The 17412-nt window shown below is 24.0% G+C and overlaps 1 protein-coding gene across 5 annotated transcripts in view; it reads left to right on the forward strand.

Moving 5' to 3' along the window:
- Positions 1 to 17412, forward strand: part of LOC129609488 (putative uncharacterized protein DDB_G0293878) — a 49484-nt gene that overhangs the window by 15041 nt on the left and 17031 nt on the right. For 4 of the 5 annotated variants that reach the window (XM_055521408.1, XM_055521410.1, XM_055521406.1 and 1 more), the window contains exons 4-6: positions 6604 to 6851; positions 6938 to 7101; positions 7233 to 7405. In XM_055521408.1, the coding sequence (XP_055377383.1) occupies positions 6604 to 6851; positions 6938 to 7101; positions 7233 to 7405 (585 nt within the window). Of the gene's footprint in view, positions 1 to 1648; positions 2037 to 6603; positions 6852 to 6937; positions 7102 to 7232; positions 7406 to 17412 lie in introns of those variants that run through there. The other variant, XM_055521405.1, reaches the window with a different exon arrangement.

A 17412-nucleotide genomic window follows, 5' to 3' on the forward strand; every position in this document is an offset into this window, starting at 1 on the left:
ATATGATAAGTGCGAGTAAACGGTAATGTTTACATTGAAAATGTTCACTGATCTGTACGATATTTTTTCTTTTTATGTACAATACGCAAATTATGTTTTAAGGGTATTGAAAATTTGTATATCCTTAAGTAATATATAATATGTACGTATAATGCGTATAAGTCAATTAATATGAAATTAAAGTGAGAAATGAGGGTTAAATAAATTCGAATTTTAATATCATATCGTAATAAATATTAAAATAATTTCGAGTACACCTAAACTACATTCATATTCTTTTGAAACTATAATTTATTACTGTTTTTAGAGACTGGATAAATTCGGGTGTTTTTTTTTAATATGGAAGGTCATAAATTCTTACCGACGTATTATATATTCCTGTGTTTCCAAATTGGGATAAACTGCAATTTTCAACAAAACTCATAGTATTTAAGTTTTCTTTGTAGGCGTGACGATGTGATAAATTTTTGGGTCGCATCAAGTGATCGATAATTATTCACTACTCATAATTATTCAATTTTGATTATTTAAAAAAAAAAAATAACTAAATCAAATTTTTATACGCATTTTAATTGATCCTGCCAATAGAATTAACAAACAAAATTTTTAAATATTATAAAAGAGTATAGAAACGGAATTCTTACTACACATCAATTTTATATTTTTCAAAATATCAGATGTTTTTCAAATTTTGCACATTGCAATTCGGTTTTTCAACGAATTAACAAACTATTACAGGGAAAATCAAACTCCGAAAACGAACTTCTGTTATAAGAATAATATTTTTAATTTTTCTGATATTTATCGGCTAGATTCTTAAGTATCTTCTGAAGGTCAGATATAAGTGTTGGCAAGGCATTTTTATGTAAGTACAATCAGTTCTGAATGGAAATTTATTGAAATTCGAATGTGTATATAAAAATCATTCACAATATTTACAATGTAGTCTGGTTTAGTCAGTTTTGTTTTGATCCCATTAGATTTTTTCGTATGAACTAGCTTTAATTACATAGTTTTGTTTTGATCCCATTAGATTTTTTCGTATGAACTAGCTTTAATTACATATAAGGCTTAAAAATTACGAATGGAATATCTTATTGTTGTCAAAATTAACTTTGTCGATTATGTTTTGACTTTTTTTTTTTTGTTGTTTCATTTCTTCGTTTATTTTCGCTGTTTTATGTCATATTGTATCTTTTCATGCATGCATTTTCTAATTGCACATACTAGCTACACATGTACAAATTATACAATTTGATATTTAATATTTAGATGAAATATAAATAAATTGGTAGGTCGGTATGTAGGTATATGATATTTGAAAATAAACCCTAAACATGTGTGATGTGTATACAAAATTTTATGAATTATATACTTACTGTACGCATACTTACACATTTTATGTATAGGAAATAATTTGTTATGCGAGTTTCGTTAGATTCTGTTTTCAATTTTGTTGTTTTGTTCTTAATAATTTTCATTTTTATTCACTTATGGATGTTTTGATGCATCGTTCTCTTTTTTTTTTTATTTGTTGCTTTTGGATGTTGTTTTGTTTATTTGAGTTTTTTTTTGAAACTAACAGTTTTGTTGGTGTTTTTATTTTTTTGGTAAATCAGTCAAGATTAGATTAGCAATAGAAAAGGATCAAAATTCTTAAAATATTATAAAGAGCCGGCAAATGTACAAAAAATTTTTACAGTGAAAATTGATAAAAAAATATTTAAAAAAAAAAATGCATGAGAAAAAAAATACATTATAATTTTATATAAATAAGAAAAAAAAAATAAAAAGAATTCAAAATGCAATGAAAAATTTAAATTTTAAGAAAGGGAGAATAAGAATTTATAACATAAATAAATATTAATTTAAAAAAAATATAAATTTATGTATGTGCGTATGTAAAATTATAAAAGATAAATTTTAATATAAAAAAGTAAACGGAAAGTATAGTGGTGACCCAAAAATAAACACAAAAAAAAAAAAAGAGAGCAAAATGTATGCTAATATTTTGGATAACACATCATTCGTATCTGGTAATTTTTTAAAATAATTTATTAATTTAATTAAAATATCCTTGAAATTAAAATAAGTATGCTATGCTGCATAAGTGCGTATAAAATGTGCCATTTATCTCGGACCATATTTGATAAAAATTCATAAAGCTTTTTGATCTTTTGTATATTTGATCTAATTGAAAAATTGGATTTTAATAATTTTTTTATTTCAAATTAGTAAAACTATTTTAATAAAAACTTTTTAATTTCAATTATAATATTTTTATACATTCATTAAGAATAGATCAATATGTTTCCTTAACCTATCGCTAAATCGCTAAAGTCTTAAGGCAATTTTATTATTTTCAACAAATTTTGAAATTTTATTCCGATTAGTATGAGAAAAATCATAAATTACAACAATTTAAAAATCAATAATAAAAGTTCATAATATAAAAAGTATATAATTTTTTAATACAGTGTTCATTATTACTAGAATTTCATTAATAATTATGATAACAAACATTTCTCCTTGTCCTACAAATTTGTGGTGGAAATACATACATGATTTGTTTTAGAATAATTGTTAATTTGGAGTACGAACTATTTACTTATATTTTAAAATAACCGAAATAAATTTACACTACACACGCATTTATGTTCGATCGAACATGTCGTAAATTATTGTTCGAAGCAATACAACATTATATGATAATAATGATATCTTGCTAACGACACAATTCTTGTTAATAATAGTAAATTGTGTATTAGTTATAATAAAATTTAATTTTTCATTTAAATTATGAAAAAAAAAAAAATAAATTAGCCCATTAGACGATCTTCGAAAAAAATCTTAGAATTAAAAATTATCGAAGAAAATCACGATCGTAACATACGAAATATTTTCAAAAAGTACTAAATTAATAATGGATAAATAATCTTTGCTTTATATTGATGTTAAATATTCATGTGTGTAATTAAAAAAAAAAATAGGATGTTGACCGCCAATAACGAATTAAGTCCGAAAGTATATACAAAAAAGGTTCTTATGCAAATTAATAATTTTTAACTTAAATTTTTTTAAATGATTTAAAAACGGCGCAAATACAGCTGTTTTCAAAAGTATTATTTAAATTGGAGTGATTTTAATAAAATAAAATATTTAAAATTTCCGGAAAAATTAATGGTTAATTTGAAAAGTGTGATTTGAGGAAGCAAAGACATGCTTGTGTAGGTTAAAATTTTTTTTTTAAATGAGTTTTATTGCGAGTAAGTAATTTTATTTAAAAATTTTTATAAACGAACAGTTTATAAAATGAGTTTTTATCATAAATTTTCGAAATGAGTCAAAAAATGTGTAGACATAATATTTATATATGAAAGTGGAGTAGTCCAATATGTTCTGGTCATTATTTATGTAGTAATTTTACACAATTTCAATATTTATTCATACACAAGTGATAGAATCTTTCTTTTTAAATTATGATTCATATGAAATAAATTTTATATTAGTTTTAATTTTTTAAAGAAAAATGTTTATGATACCAAACAATCATACATAAACACATTTGCAATTATATATCTGATTTATAACATTATATTAACATAAACATACAAGTGCGATATGCAGAAAAGCGTACGTTTTTTTTTTGAGGGCAATTTAACAATTATATAAACAATTATATTATTGGGTGAAAAAACTCAACTAATTAAATCTCTTTATTTATTTCTTTTTTTCAAAAATTCTCTGAAAAGCTTTTAAATAGAGAAAATTTTGGCAAAGTGAAGAGCTTATGAACAGCAAAAAATAATTAAATTTGCTTAGAAATTTAATGTCAGAGTTGCGATACTCATAGCAATAATAGTCATGAATAATTTTTCTATAAAGAAATTGCTAAAAACTTTTTTAGATTCTTCTTTGTAGGAACTGATTTCAGAACACAATATATGCATGGTATTATATATGTTATTACTTTTTAAAATTGTTTAATTGAGGATTAGTTCACAAAACCTCTATGTTATGCGTTAATATGTAAAATGTAAAATAAGTGATGAGTAACAAGCTCATTTTGTATTGAGCCAATACGTAATAAATGCTATTTATAAGCGCAATAAATAAAGTCAAATAAGAAATTTTGTTTCGTCTCTGATTTTCCAAAACTTGTTCTAATTTAATGATTCAAACAATTTGAACGTTTTTCTCATTTATGAGAAATTGTTTAAAGTGGATCAATTATACGCATACGAACATTATGTTAAAAGTTGTATGTAATTTCTTAGAGTAGTTATTGTACAATCGCTTTTTAATTTGGGCTGTAGTGGTTTGAATAGTTGTCATATATGTTATGCTGCGGTATATGTGCATGTGTATGAATATAAAAGTACTCAATTATCTGTTGCCACTAATTTGGTCGCGCTTTTCTCATATATTCATAATATTGTAAAGGATTATTAAAAAAAGTATTCAAGATGTTTCAACATATATAAATATATTATGAATGTGCAAGATTGAAATAAATGTAAAATGTTTGTTGCGTTATTTGAACTTTGAATTTTTATTTCCATTATACACATTATATGTGAAAATAATGTTCAAAGATCCTTTTTCAAGGATTCCTTTTTTATATTAATGTTAACATCGTTTCTCTGCCACATCGATTATATTTAAAACAATTCAATTTTCGGCTGTTTAAATATTTTAGAATTTTAATATTTTCATTTTAACATTTATTTCGTATACGCAAAATATTTAAAAGCGTTTTTGAAAATAGCACTGCAGGTAACTAAAATTAGAAAACATGCATATATCTAACATATTATAATTGTCAATCATACAATAATAAAATGGGGTAATTGTTTTCTTGCTCATTTTAAAATTTCGAAATTTCTAATTTTAAAAATAAGTATATTTCGAAATTATGAAGTAATTTTTTGTTATATAAATATATAAATTTATAATTTTTAGAAAAATTCTAATTTCCTAATTTTTAAATGATTAAGTTTGAAAAAATTTATTCAAAAAAATACAGAGTGTACACGCAAATGTAAACATCATAAAAAAATTTACATATTTTTAGAAATCAATTTTTAATATTCAATAAATTATATTATCTATGTTATAAAATGTTAAGGAATTTCTGATCATGTTGTAATCTAAAAAAATTTAGCATAGCTCAAAAGTAGAAATCAACCTTTTCTCGTTAAAAATAAAATTTTGTGTGAGGTTTATCATTATTCGGTATATACCATGTAATCTAATATGCCTTTACCAGAAAAGGTGGCAATTTACGCCATACTTCAACAATAAATTCCTCTTGAGTATATTACTTTTAGAATTTGTACGAGAACACAATACTTTGTATGAGGACACCACACATCGGTGTAAATATGTATACACATATGTATATAATTAATAGGAAAATTTTAATCATGTCAAATATCTATATAATATAAACGCCTTTGCAAAATATTTAAAATTTTTACCACTTGGCAAATGACTTAGCTTTTAAGACTATGAAAAGTTTTTATGTTTTTTTTTTTTTGAACAAATTTCAAAAAAAAAATGATAGGTAATAAAAATAAAATTCGTAATATTATTTTGCAAATCGATTCTATTATTCTATTGTCGTTGAGGTTCACTTAAATTTTAAATAATTATTTAATAAGATTTCAGGTTCAAGGTTAATAATAACATCGGAATCTGAAAAAAAATTTTCTTTTACTTGTACGAATTTTTCATAAAAATTGATATTGGGATTTTCTGAATAGAGTAGGATAGTAAAGATACGTTTTTTTGCAAAGTTACTGTATGTATATGAAATATTGTGCATGCTTAAATAATTAATAAACTTTTAGTTGCTTATATAAGCGTGATAGACCTTGAAACTGCACAAAAAATAACATAAGATATTAAATTTTAAGCGAAAGTGACTTAATATAAAGAAATCCGAGGTCTAATATAATCAAAACAGTTGTTCTAAAAGGAGCACATATCGACAATTCGATATCTATTCTGGTTTTTGATCCCTGGTGGCCATATGTGTACTTTTGCTGATTAATTATAAGTCAGTTATTTTAGCTTATCCCGAGGTGAGGACACCTTTAAGTATGTTTTTTATTTTCCGTTGTAACTATTCGTTTAGAACTTTGGTTCCATTTTGGAACATAAAACTTTTTGAAGACTAAGATCTTTAGTTACCAAACTGTATATTTTTTTGGATATAATACAGAATCGTGGATTAGTCTCTCTTCATTTGCGAGAATTTTGTTAATAAGCCCTTTAAGTCATAAACTACTCTAGCCGGTAAGAAGAATTTTAGGATAAAGTAATGAGATTAAAATGGAAAAGTGACTTTTAAGATACTGGCTACCAATACCAAAAAGTGTGGACCGTTTTATAAATAATTCATCGGCAAGTTCTATTGAATCACAAAGAAAAGTTTATAGGATTTAATACGGACTTGTAACACATAAATAAAGCTTTAATTACTTGTAATACTTTGGTTATTTTCCGTAAATTATTAAAAAAAAAAAAAATCAAATCGACATTGTGTTCAAAATATTGTTGTCAAATAATTACAAAAAAAATTTTTATTTTGTATTTCAGAAAATCCATATTATTTTAATAATAATAATAAGTCTCCAAAAACCCCGGAATCTAGCAGTAAAGGATTTTCATTCTTTCGTCGAAAAAGTTCTAAAAGTAACAGCAATAGTAATTCACAACAGTCAATTATTTCATCATCAACAGTACAATGCAATAGATCAATTAATTCTGCAACACTTGGCCATGATGCCAATACATCTCTTGGTAGTCCCAGAGGAAGTTTTGGTTCATTAGGATCATATCCGCAGGTATTTTTTTATTAAATTTAGTATATTTGTCGACTAATAGTGAATTTAAATTAAATTTAAAATATAATTTCTATTTTATTTCTAAGGTTTTTGAATTTCAAAATGGTAACCAAACAATTTACAGGCAATCGAGTATTAAAGATAAATATAGAGAACGTCTTGGTTCATATAACGAATCATCATTTGCGAATCATCATCATCATCATATTCATAACGATAATATAGACGATGTGTTTTTGTTACAAACAAGGTAGATAAATATTTTTAGATATTTCTCGAATATTTTTAAAACATTGTATATGAAATTGTGTTCAATATGCTTCAATGTAAGCATATAAAATTATCAATGAAATTTTTAAAATTAAAAAAATTTGTATGCAGGACAAACGGATGTAATACATTACCGATAAATTCAGATGGAAATCGGAGACATTCCATTGGAAATTTTACACATAGACAAAGATGTGCTTCGCTTTCTGATGAAGTTCCTAGAATGATTGCACCAAAACCACCAGTTATATCACCAATTAAATATCGTCCTAATAAGCGTAAAGGTACGTTAAAATAAATTTTTTATTAAAATATAAAATATAAAGACACCTTATGCCTTAAAATTTTTTCATATTATATTTGTTAAGTAGGTACGTGTTATTATAAAATATTTATCAGCAGCAGAAATCTTAAAAAATTTAAATGCGGTTATATTGTAATCAAAATTAGAATTCCACATAGTTTTGTTATCTATCTTACTCCGCGATCACACGTGAAAGCACTATGACAGAATTTCTTAATTAATCTGCTTTTAGTGTAAGTGATAGTTTGTTGGGTGACATTTTGTGGAAACATATAGAATTAATTAATTTCAAAAACCACATTTTGGTAATATTAAGAGCAATAAATTATTAATATTTATCTTTGCAAAATTTCAATTCAATATCATAGTCTAGTTTTTCATTTATAACCTTTTAAATTGCTTCTACATCACGTTTAACTGAATTATAATAAACCATTCATGAAAATTTGGTAAACGTTGTTCAATTGCATTTTGAGCATACAGGTACGAACGAAGGGGGACAAAAGACTAACTCGACTTAGAATTAGGTGCTAATCAAAAACACTTGTGTGCAGTGACGGATCTACCATATATGCATAGTAAGCATTTGCAAAAGGTGCCATTTAAAATATAAAAAAAATCAAATTTTAAGAAATAAAAATTTTTCCAACTTTTTTCAGTACGTACATTAGAAACAAAAAGAAAGCTGAGAATTTAATTCCAGGCTTTAGTTCTATAACTAGTTCTGCACTAAGCATGATAAAGTTACAAGAATGTGATTTAATACGTACAATGTTTTATATTTATTATTAACAATGTGTAAATGTGAAGTGGAACATTTTAGGAAATCCGTCTGGGCATCGAACAAGCAGAACTGGGTCTGCTTGTGTGTTTCAAAAATATTGTTCGAATTCAACTAGCGATTAGAAAATTTAAACTATAAAATTTAAATTTTACACATTTGACATTTATTCCTCCACTTAATCAAATTGCTAAATATTTTTACAAAACGTTGAACTGAACTGATCCAAAGCAGTAGTCGGGAGTAATTTCTAAATAGAACCCTGATTTGTATGAAATTGGTGTGATATTGGAGTAAAAACGAATATTAGGTTAGTTAGAAAGATTTGAACTTAGTTAGTAAGACTTTACGTTTATTTTCCAAATTAAAATGTGAACCCATCTACCGGAATAAATAACCGTAACTCCTTTCTATTACTCTTTTATATAAACTAGAGTAATTGGATTGTTAGTATCCATTAAATATCTTTCAAGTATACCGTCTGATTCCAATACAAAAATTTGAATATTAAACCAATCTTTCATATTTTAAAATTTTTTTATAATATAAAAGAAATTCAATTTAAAATTTTTTTGTCCATTGATGCATTTAAATTTCAATTAAAAATATTTTGTATTTCATATTAGATAAAATATTTCATTTTATTGCAAATTATGCTAGACTTTGCAATATATTAATTTTTAGAGTAAGAAATAAAAAAGATATTAATTTATATTATGAGACAGAAAACTATAAAAGAAAAGTGTCATTTCAACACTTTAATTTCATAAAAAATTTAATTTACTTAAAGATAATAGTAATCAAATCATTTAAAAACTTCCTGAACCCATAATTCTTAATATATTATGATAGCGTGTGTACATATGTGCGATATACATAATTACACACGTATATATAAGAAAAAATGCATTGTAAAAGATATGGAAATAAAAATGTATATTTATGTACGTATGTATATGTGGATTTATGAGTACATTAAGAATTATTCTGTTTGCACATTTTGCAATCGATTTATACATGTGTGTGTGGTATAAGGGAGAATTACCTAAATTAACACAGATAAAAAATAATCTAATACTTCAAGATTTACGACAGTTAAATTTTAGATACATATATACTAATAAACAACATTGTATAAAGTTAAAAAATGGGATGAGAACTTAAACAAGAAATTGAAAAACTAATAAATTTACCGTTTACAGATCCTAATGCCTGGGTAAGAAGGGACAAGTAGTCAAAAGTGAATGCTATAAAACAGACATAAAAAGTGATCTATATGTATACATAGTTTTTTGGAAAAATTCCTTAAAATTATTGTTTTTCTGCCTACGTACATTATTTTTCCTAATTTTGTAAAATTTCGCGAAAAAATTATTAGATATACTCGTATGCATCAACTCACTTTATAACCCGATTTTAAATATATATTAAGATATTGCTTCGGGCATAGGTAATTTTTTTTTTTTCTTGAAACATTTCGATCGTTTATTTATTTTGGAAAAACCAATTGCAATTTCATTTATATTTCAATTTTGTTGACACATACAAATAATTCCACCTTCAAATTTTGTATACCAATTCGTTTCAAGTACAATCTCATCAATAATATTTGAAGCATTGGGCCTGAAATCTTAATCTGGAATTGGGACAGAAAAAGATTTTTGATTTATTTAATCTAGGAATTTTTATATTTCGGATAAATGTCGTCAAATATCAGAAATTTTAGAAAATTTGATTGAAGGCACTTACGTAACTCCGTATGAACTTAAAGAAATTAAAATGAAAATTGATTCTGTATAGAGGTTAATGACCCTTTAAGCAAAATGTTAATTTTTCCACGGTTTCTGAAGTTTATGAAAATTTTAGATTATTGAATAGGTGAGAATAATAGATTAATGACCCTTTGAGCAATATGTCCTCACTTATGCTGAAAGTTTCCAAAATAATAATATTAACTTTATTAAATTGCTTCTTGTTTTTACCACAGATTTGGTATGCCCAATTATTGTGTTCATACATTATGACGTAAAAAATGTTATAAAATTTATGTTTTATAAGCAACATTCTGCTTTTAAAAACCGTTTCTTATAAAACAATGTTCAAATAAGAAATGATTGCGAAATCAACCAATTTAAAATTATAAAATTTTTTTTAATACAAAACGAATTTATGTGTAAAGTGTGTATATAGTGTAAAATAATATTCTTATAATTTATAATTTTCTTCTATTTATTCAAAATTATTTTGTCGGTCTAAAACAATATGTAGGTATAATATACTTTACAACAATAATATTAAGTACTTACTTGTACAGATTGTTTTTTTTTTTCATCCTCCAAATTTGAATGCACATTTGATTGTCTCGTTTTTTTCTTTCTTTGTTTGTTTCGTTGAGAAATCAAAATGTCATCAAAAAAAATTAAAGAATCTGGTTGAATCTTATGTTATAAGTGTAGGTATTTTGTGTGCGGTATCTTCTATAGAAAATAATCTGAAGAAATATTACACTAAACTAAATGAAAGATAAAAAAATTTTGCAATGAAGGCAAAGTGTCTTGTAACATCAATCATAATTTAAGTAGTAAAATATGACAATTCATAAATATTGGATAATAACTCACGCAGTAAATTTTATCAATGTGTCTATGAATTGAGTGTATACTCACATAATGTATATACATATGTACAATATTATTATAATTTATTTATTTATTATTTAGATGCTGCTAGCCCAGTTTATAAAATTTCACATCTTGATTTTTATTATTTATGTACATACATATTATGTGGATAGATTGTTCCTTATTAATCCAAGTACATCTACATTTTGCATAATTTAGACTCAGAGGTGTCCATAGTTTTCATAAAAATACTCGTACGAGTATCATTATATATAATGCTTTAAATTAAAAAAAAATTATGTTAGAAGACAAATATAAAAATTTTAAAGAAATAGAATTAGAAAATAAATTTATTAGAAAAAAAAAAAAAACAATTTAAAAATATTTTAAATTACAAGTTCCTTGAATTTATATTAATTTCATTCATATAATTTTAAAATTTTATAAATTAGCATTGTTTTATTGTATGCATTTATTTTAATTTAGTTTGTTTTTCGAATTGATTTTGATTAATGAATTACACAATAAAATTCATTAATTTACCTACATTTCGTTTTACAAAATCAATTTAAGTGTCTATGAACTCAGGAAGTATTTTTACGTTCTTATTCTAATAAACAAAAACTTTTTAAAATTCAGTTAATTCTTAGAAACTTGGTAATTTTTATTAAATTAAAGGGTACACGTGTACGAATGACAATAATGTCTCTCACTCTTATTAATTCTTATTTGTAATTATACAATTTATTACATGATTTCCATGAAATTGAAATCACAGTAATAGTGTAAGAGGAATTCCAAAAAAATATATCAGAAATATAATAACTACAATTCCAATTTGAGTATTAGTCGCAAATTATAAAATGTAAGCAATTGTATAAGAATTGTATTTTCATTTAATTGTTTATGGATATAGCTCTAGATCAATTGTTCTCAGCTCTAAACAATTAAATTTTTTTCAAACATATAAAATATTAAAAATATAAATTAATTATATTGTAAAATATATACATATATAAAACGATATATTGATTTATTTTCATTTAAGGATGTACGTAATTCAGAATTCGGTACTTGTTTGGCATCCTTATTAAGGAACAGGGTCCTAGACAGGAAAACAATTAATAAAATAATAATTCCATTTTTACATTTTTTGTACGTTTCGCTATAAGAATTTTAAAGAATGTGTTTCGAAACATAGCGCACCTTATTAAAAGTATAAAATAAGCCTTGTTTGATTAATATTGGTGAATGTGTTTAGATGTGTATGTGAGCGTAAGTAAACTATCAATCTTGTAAAATAAATAATAGGCAAATTGCTTGTAATAACAATAATAATTTTGAATTGTGCCAATTCATTGCCAATTACATACAGCCGTTGTTGAAATGAAAATATTATTATATGCAATTATTTAATAACATCAGATTTATTTATTTTCGCTGCTTTATTAAATTATTGTAATATTGCTTGAAAACTTAAATTATCAGTGAAAAATTTTAAATAAAAAATTATTTTTGCCTCAAATTTAGTTGTGTAGTTTAATTACAAATGTATATGCTGTAATAGACATTCCATTCGTAATATTTTCAAATTTAATTTCAATATTTAAAAAGTAAAAATGTTCTTTACTTGACATGAATATTGATAAAGAATGAAAGTTATTTTGAGGATTTTCAATAATATTCTTAGTCCATAGTTGATAGCATGAACAATGTTACATACATATCTACATATGTTTGTAATATTAAAATTTTATTGGAAATTTTATTAACAAGTTGGTTAAAAACAGTTTGATTTTAACTAGTAATTTGTTAATAGTCAAGTAAATTTTAAATATTTTATTTATTTGCATTAATTCTTCACATATTCTGTAAATCAATTTTTAAATTACGAGGATATTTCAAAAAATTAAAATGTGATATTTGAATTTTATTTTTTCTCATTGAATTAAAATTTTAATTTAAAATATAAGGCTTGTTAAAATATTTCTAATAAAATTTGAAGCAAATACCAACAACTATTAATAGGAAAGTTTTCTCTATACGCAGTAACGTTAAAGTGGGATTTTATAGAATTTTTTTCATTTAGCAGCGTATTTCTGTGGTTTAAATTGCATAATTCCAGGATGAATATATTAAAAGAATTTAAATTTTATGGAATAGGAGAGTTTAGATTGTTTCTTGCGTTGAAACCTAAAAGGTGAAACTTGATAAACTTTTAGAATAATTGTTCTTCTTATTTTTCTTAATCAAAACTCCACTTTTGAAGTTAAACTCCAACATGTCCTCGACATTTTATATTATGCAACAAAAATATATTTAACATGTGCATATATTCAATGTTTCACATGGTTGACATTTTCTAGTGAATATATTGTAGATATTGAGGTTAAATTAATTGCATTCAAGAATATGAAGCAGGAAAAAGCTAAAAATCTTCAACTTATTGATAATATTCTAAAATATCCTATAGAAGTGTTAAACGTTTCATATTTTATTAAAACGATTTTAATATTTTGTGTGATTTTTTGTGTTGATATTTAAAAGTGATTTTGATTAATGTGTGTCAAAATAAAAATTTCTTAATTAAGTTTTTTGGCAAGAGAAAAGAAAATTTGAATTAAATTTAATTTAAAAAAAAAAAAGAACAAAAACATTCTAAATGTTTATTAATGTGTGTATATTTGTGTATTTAGATTAGCATAAATGTAATTAAATTTTTCTAATCGTCCAATAATTTCTATAAAAATTTGATGAATTTTGTACATTTTTATTTTCGGAGCTTTTTTTTTTTGAATTTTTAATATTCTTACATTGTTTTGCTTTTACTTTAATTTGGTAAAATACAATCTTAATTAAATTAAGTACATATACATACGTACATATACATATGTATACGAATATATTGTAAGTTGCTGCTGAACATATTTATTAACATTTTTTTTTTGATAAATATTTAAGCGCCATAATTTTTGAACAATTTATGGAAAACAATTTAAATTTATGTACAAAAATGAATTTAATTTGAAATTTGTAACAAAAATTGGGCTATGTTTTTGGTACCTTTATTTTTATTTGACATTTATGTCATGTAATTTCATTCTTGTTTGAAATTAACAAAATTTTTTTCAAAATTTTTTTTACTAATTAATTTCATCATACATACGGTTAGTTCTTCTTTCTTAGTACTTTAAGTTAAGAATTGGGTTTCATTTTGATTTTCTGAGATGTTCGAAAATTCTAATATTGATATTTACGTGTGAATTGTGACTTTTACCTGTTTTTACATAAGATTGGCGAATTGTTTGTTAGACCTTTCTCATTCCCTAACCCACTTTTTTGTTACCCTTAAAAACAGTTGCATAATTATCATACAAAAATTTTCTTTTTTAAAATAATTGTAACTCAGCATAGTCATTGATAAAACTAAAACAAAGATTTTCGACTCCCGCAAAAATTTTTTACTCTCAACAAATTGAAAACTAATATTTACGCGGGTAGTATTTCGACACTATGTAATTACTTGTATGTAATCATACAAGTGGAAATCTGATCGCAAAAGAATGTTTATAACTACAGCATGTTGGGAGATATGTATACGTAAGTCATAAGTGTACGCGTGTATGGTGTCTTAATGAATTCTCCAAAACATTTGTTCAAATGCAAATAATTTTTGTATAATATTTTGTAAAATAATATGTAAGTACATATGTGTGCAATCGTACAGAACAGTAACAAACATTTTTCATTAAAATGTTAAAATTATTAAGAATATTAAAATTCAAGTTGTTCTTTCTCTACAAAATCTTGATTAAATCTTATGTTTAATTCATCTTATATTATTCTAATCGAGAAATCTAAATATTTTTTAACCCTGATTTTTTATTTTTATTATCATTATTATAATTTTTTATTATAATTTTATTGGCAACTTTTAAAATTATTCTATTTTTTATTACTTATGCCAATGCATAAATATTTAATAAAAAAATTCTCTTTTGTGTGGTATTTCCAAGTTCCAACATAATTAACATTACATAAAATTTATAATTTTTAATTTGATCGTACATATACAGAAAAGAACCTGTACAGAATATTTAATGTTAAAAAATTTATTTAAATTATATTCAAAAAATTTTTAAGGGACTTCAAGAATAACAAGTACCTATATGAGAAATTTTTAGAAAATCTTTTTTGTAACATAAGATTTTTATAAATGAATACAATGTTATGGACACCAGGAGAGATCAATATCCTTATAGTTATGATTTTATTGAAAAGAAGTAAATGTATGTATACACACATCACACACATATAAATGAATACAAAAATTTATGTGCCTGTTGCAATGTTGTAGAAAAAATATTTGTATGTAAAATAATAAGGACGATTGTATATTAATTATTTTACGCTCTATCTAATACAGTTCCTTTCGTATTACAAATATAAAAGTTATTTTATTTCATTAATATAGAAAATTCGATGTATGTTTTGGATTGTGAGCAGGTCTCAATACTGGCTAGCATTATTACCAATTTCGTCAATTATAATAACTCCCATAGAAAAAGAGTTTACTGTTTCCCTTGTTTCCTCAAAGAAAGTGGAGATGAATTGAAGCACCTATTCATAAATATTTCGATACAATTTTAGTTTTCAAGTTTAAGCACTGCATCATTCTCTGTATTTCAGAATCTGCATCAATAAAATTTCTGTAAGTACAAGTCTAATTCAAAATTGAAATTAATTTCGAGCTAGTAATTCGGCAATATTCCAGTTATTAGACCCAGGACGTTTTAATAAATTATACATTGATTTCGGTTTATTAGGTAAAATAAGATAAATTTGAGAAATCGGAATTTACTGCCCTGAAACTAAATTAATTTTAAATAAAAATTTTAATAAAATATAAGATAAACTATTTAAAAATACATGTGTATATGTATAAGTGTGGTTATTGCAAGTATTCATTATAGATGCAAGTACTCGTAAATTATAAAAAAAAATATTTTTTTTGAAGTAAATACTCGCGTGCTATACGCGATTTATCAAAAATTCAAAAAGAATACAAAAACTTCCGCAATTTATTTTATTTTTTCTTTTAAGCCTGAATTTTTAACCCCATATTGTTAAAGTAGGTTTGTAAAAAAAAACTGTTTATATACACTTTTGGAGCTGAATACCTCTTTGAATATTGCATAATTAAGGTTTTCCTATTTTGTAAAAATAACTGGAAGAATTGCTTTTGTTTTTATTGTTTTTTTCCTCAATTCTATTTATTTTGATCGGAAATCACGTTTTGTTTTTCTAGACAATTCTGTAAAAGATTATTTAGTACTACTAACTTTAATTAATTGTGAAATTGTATTGTAAAAATTGGATGAATTTTCGAAACAAAGTGTTTGAATATAAAAGAAAATGTTGTTAAAATTTATATAGTTACTTCCTTGCAAAGCTCGAACTAGACAAAATTTTGAGAAATTTCATAACATATACTTACATATATTTTTTTTAAATTCCTTTACAATTAAAGATTTAGATTTTACGGTGAACAAAAATAAACAGAAAAAATGTTTAAAGAGTAATGTCGGCAAAATAAAAATTTCGGTGAATCGCGTATTTAAGGAACTCCGTACCAGTACCAAATTTTTTGATCACTCTTTTTAATGTCGAATTCGTTTAAAATTAAAATTTATTTGTGAGTCTCCAAACTTATAAAAAGGTACATGTACATTTAGATGTGATACTTTAAATGTGCTAAATTGGCGCTAACAAAAATTTACCATTAATCCTGAATTATTTATATGCCATGTACAAATTTATATTGTAAATATAATCAAACGCCAAGTTAAAATAAATAAATATATCTGAAATAGTTAAAAAAATAAAAAATTTAAATGTCTCTGACCACCTAGTAATCTTTTGTCTTTTAAAAGGATAATATTTTTTGTGATAATCTAATAAATAATATGTATGTACGTAGTTAATAATTGCCACCTTCTTTAAAGAGCTTTAATTTATGTTAAATATTTGTACACAAATTTATGAAGATAAAGGGTGATTTTTTTATTGTTTGATTTTTCCACAAATAATTTCCCACATTTCACGTATACATAATATTTTACAGGTGACAAGGTAAAACCAGCTTAGTTTTTTTTATCATCAAACCTAGATAAATATAATATAAAGATTGATGCCCGAGAAACTTTTTGGAACTATTTACTTGTTAAGTTACAATATTTATTTGTTAATTAAGAATACGTTCAATGAGCAATTGATTTCATGTTTTGAAAATATTAATTTTGTTAACTTCACGGTTCCACATTCTTGCACCTGGGCTTATGTGAAATTTTTTGTTTATACCGACCATCAGGAAATGATTGCAATTTTAAAAAATAATATCAAATTGAAGATATTTTGGTCGAAATATATGAGAAGATGGTCCGAAATTGTATGTTTCGAATGGAACACCTCAATCGCAAAATTGCTACCGATATTTACACAAAAATATTTTTAAAAGTTAATGGCAACAAAAAGTTCATCGATTTCAGTAAAATTTACATACAGAATTGTAATATTTCTCCGTTT

This window comes from Condylostylus longicornis, unplaced genomic scaffold (genome assembly GCF_029603195.1).
Source record: "Condylostylus longicornis isolate FDR11 unplaced genomic scaffold, ASM2960319v2 ptg000040l, whole genome shotgun sequence".
Classification (NCBI taxonomy): domain Eukaryota; kingdom Metazoa; phylum Arthropoda; class Insecta; order Diptera; family Dolichopodidae; genus Condylostylus; species Condylostylus longicornis.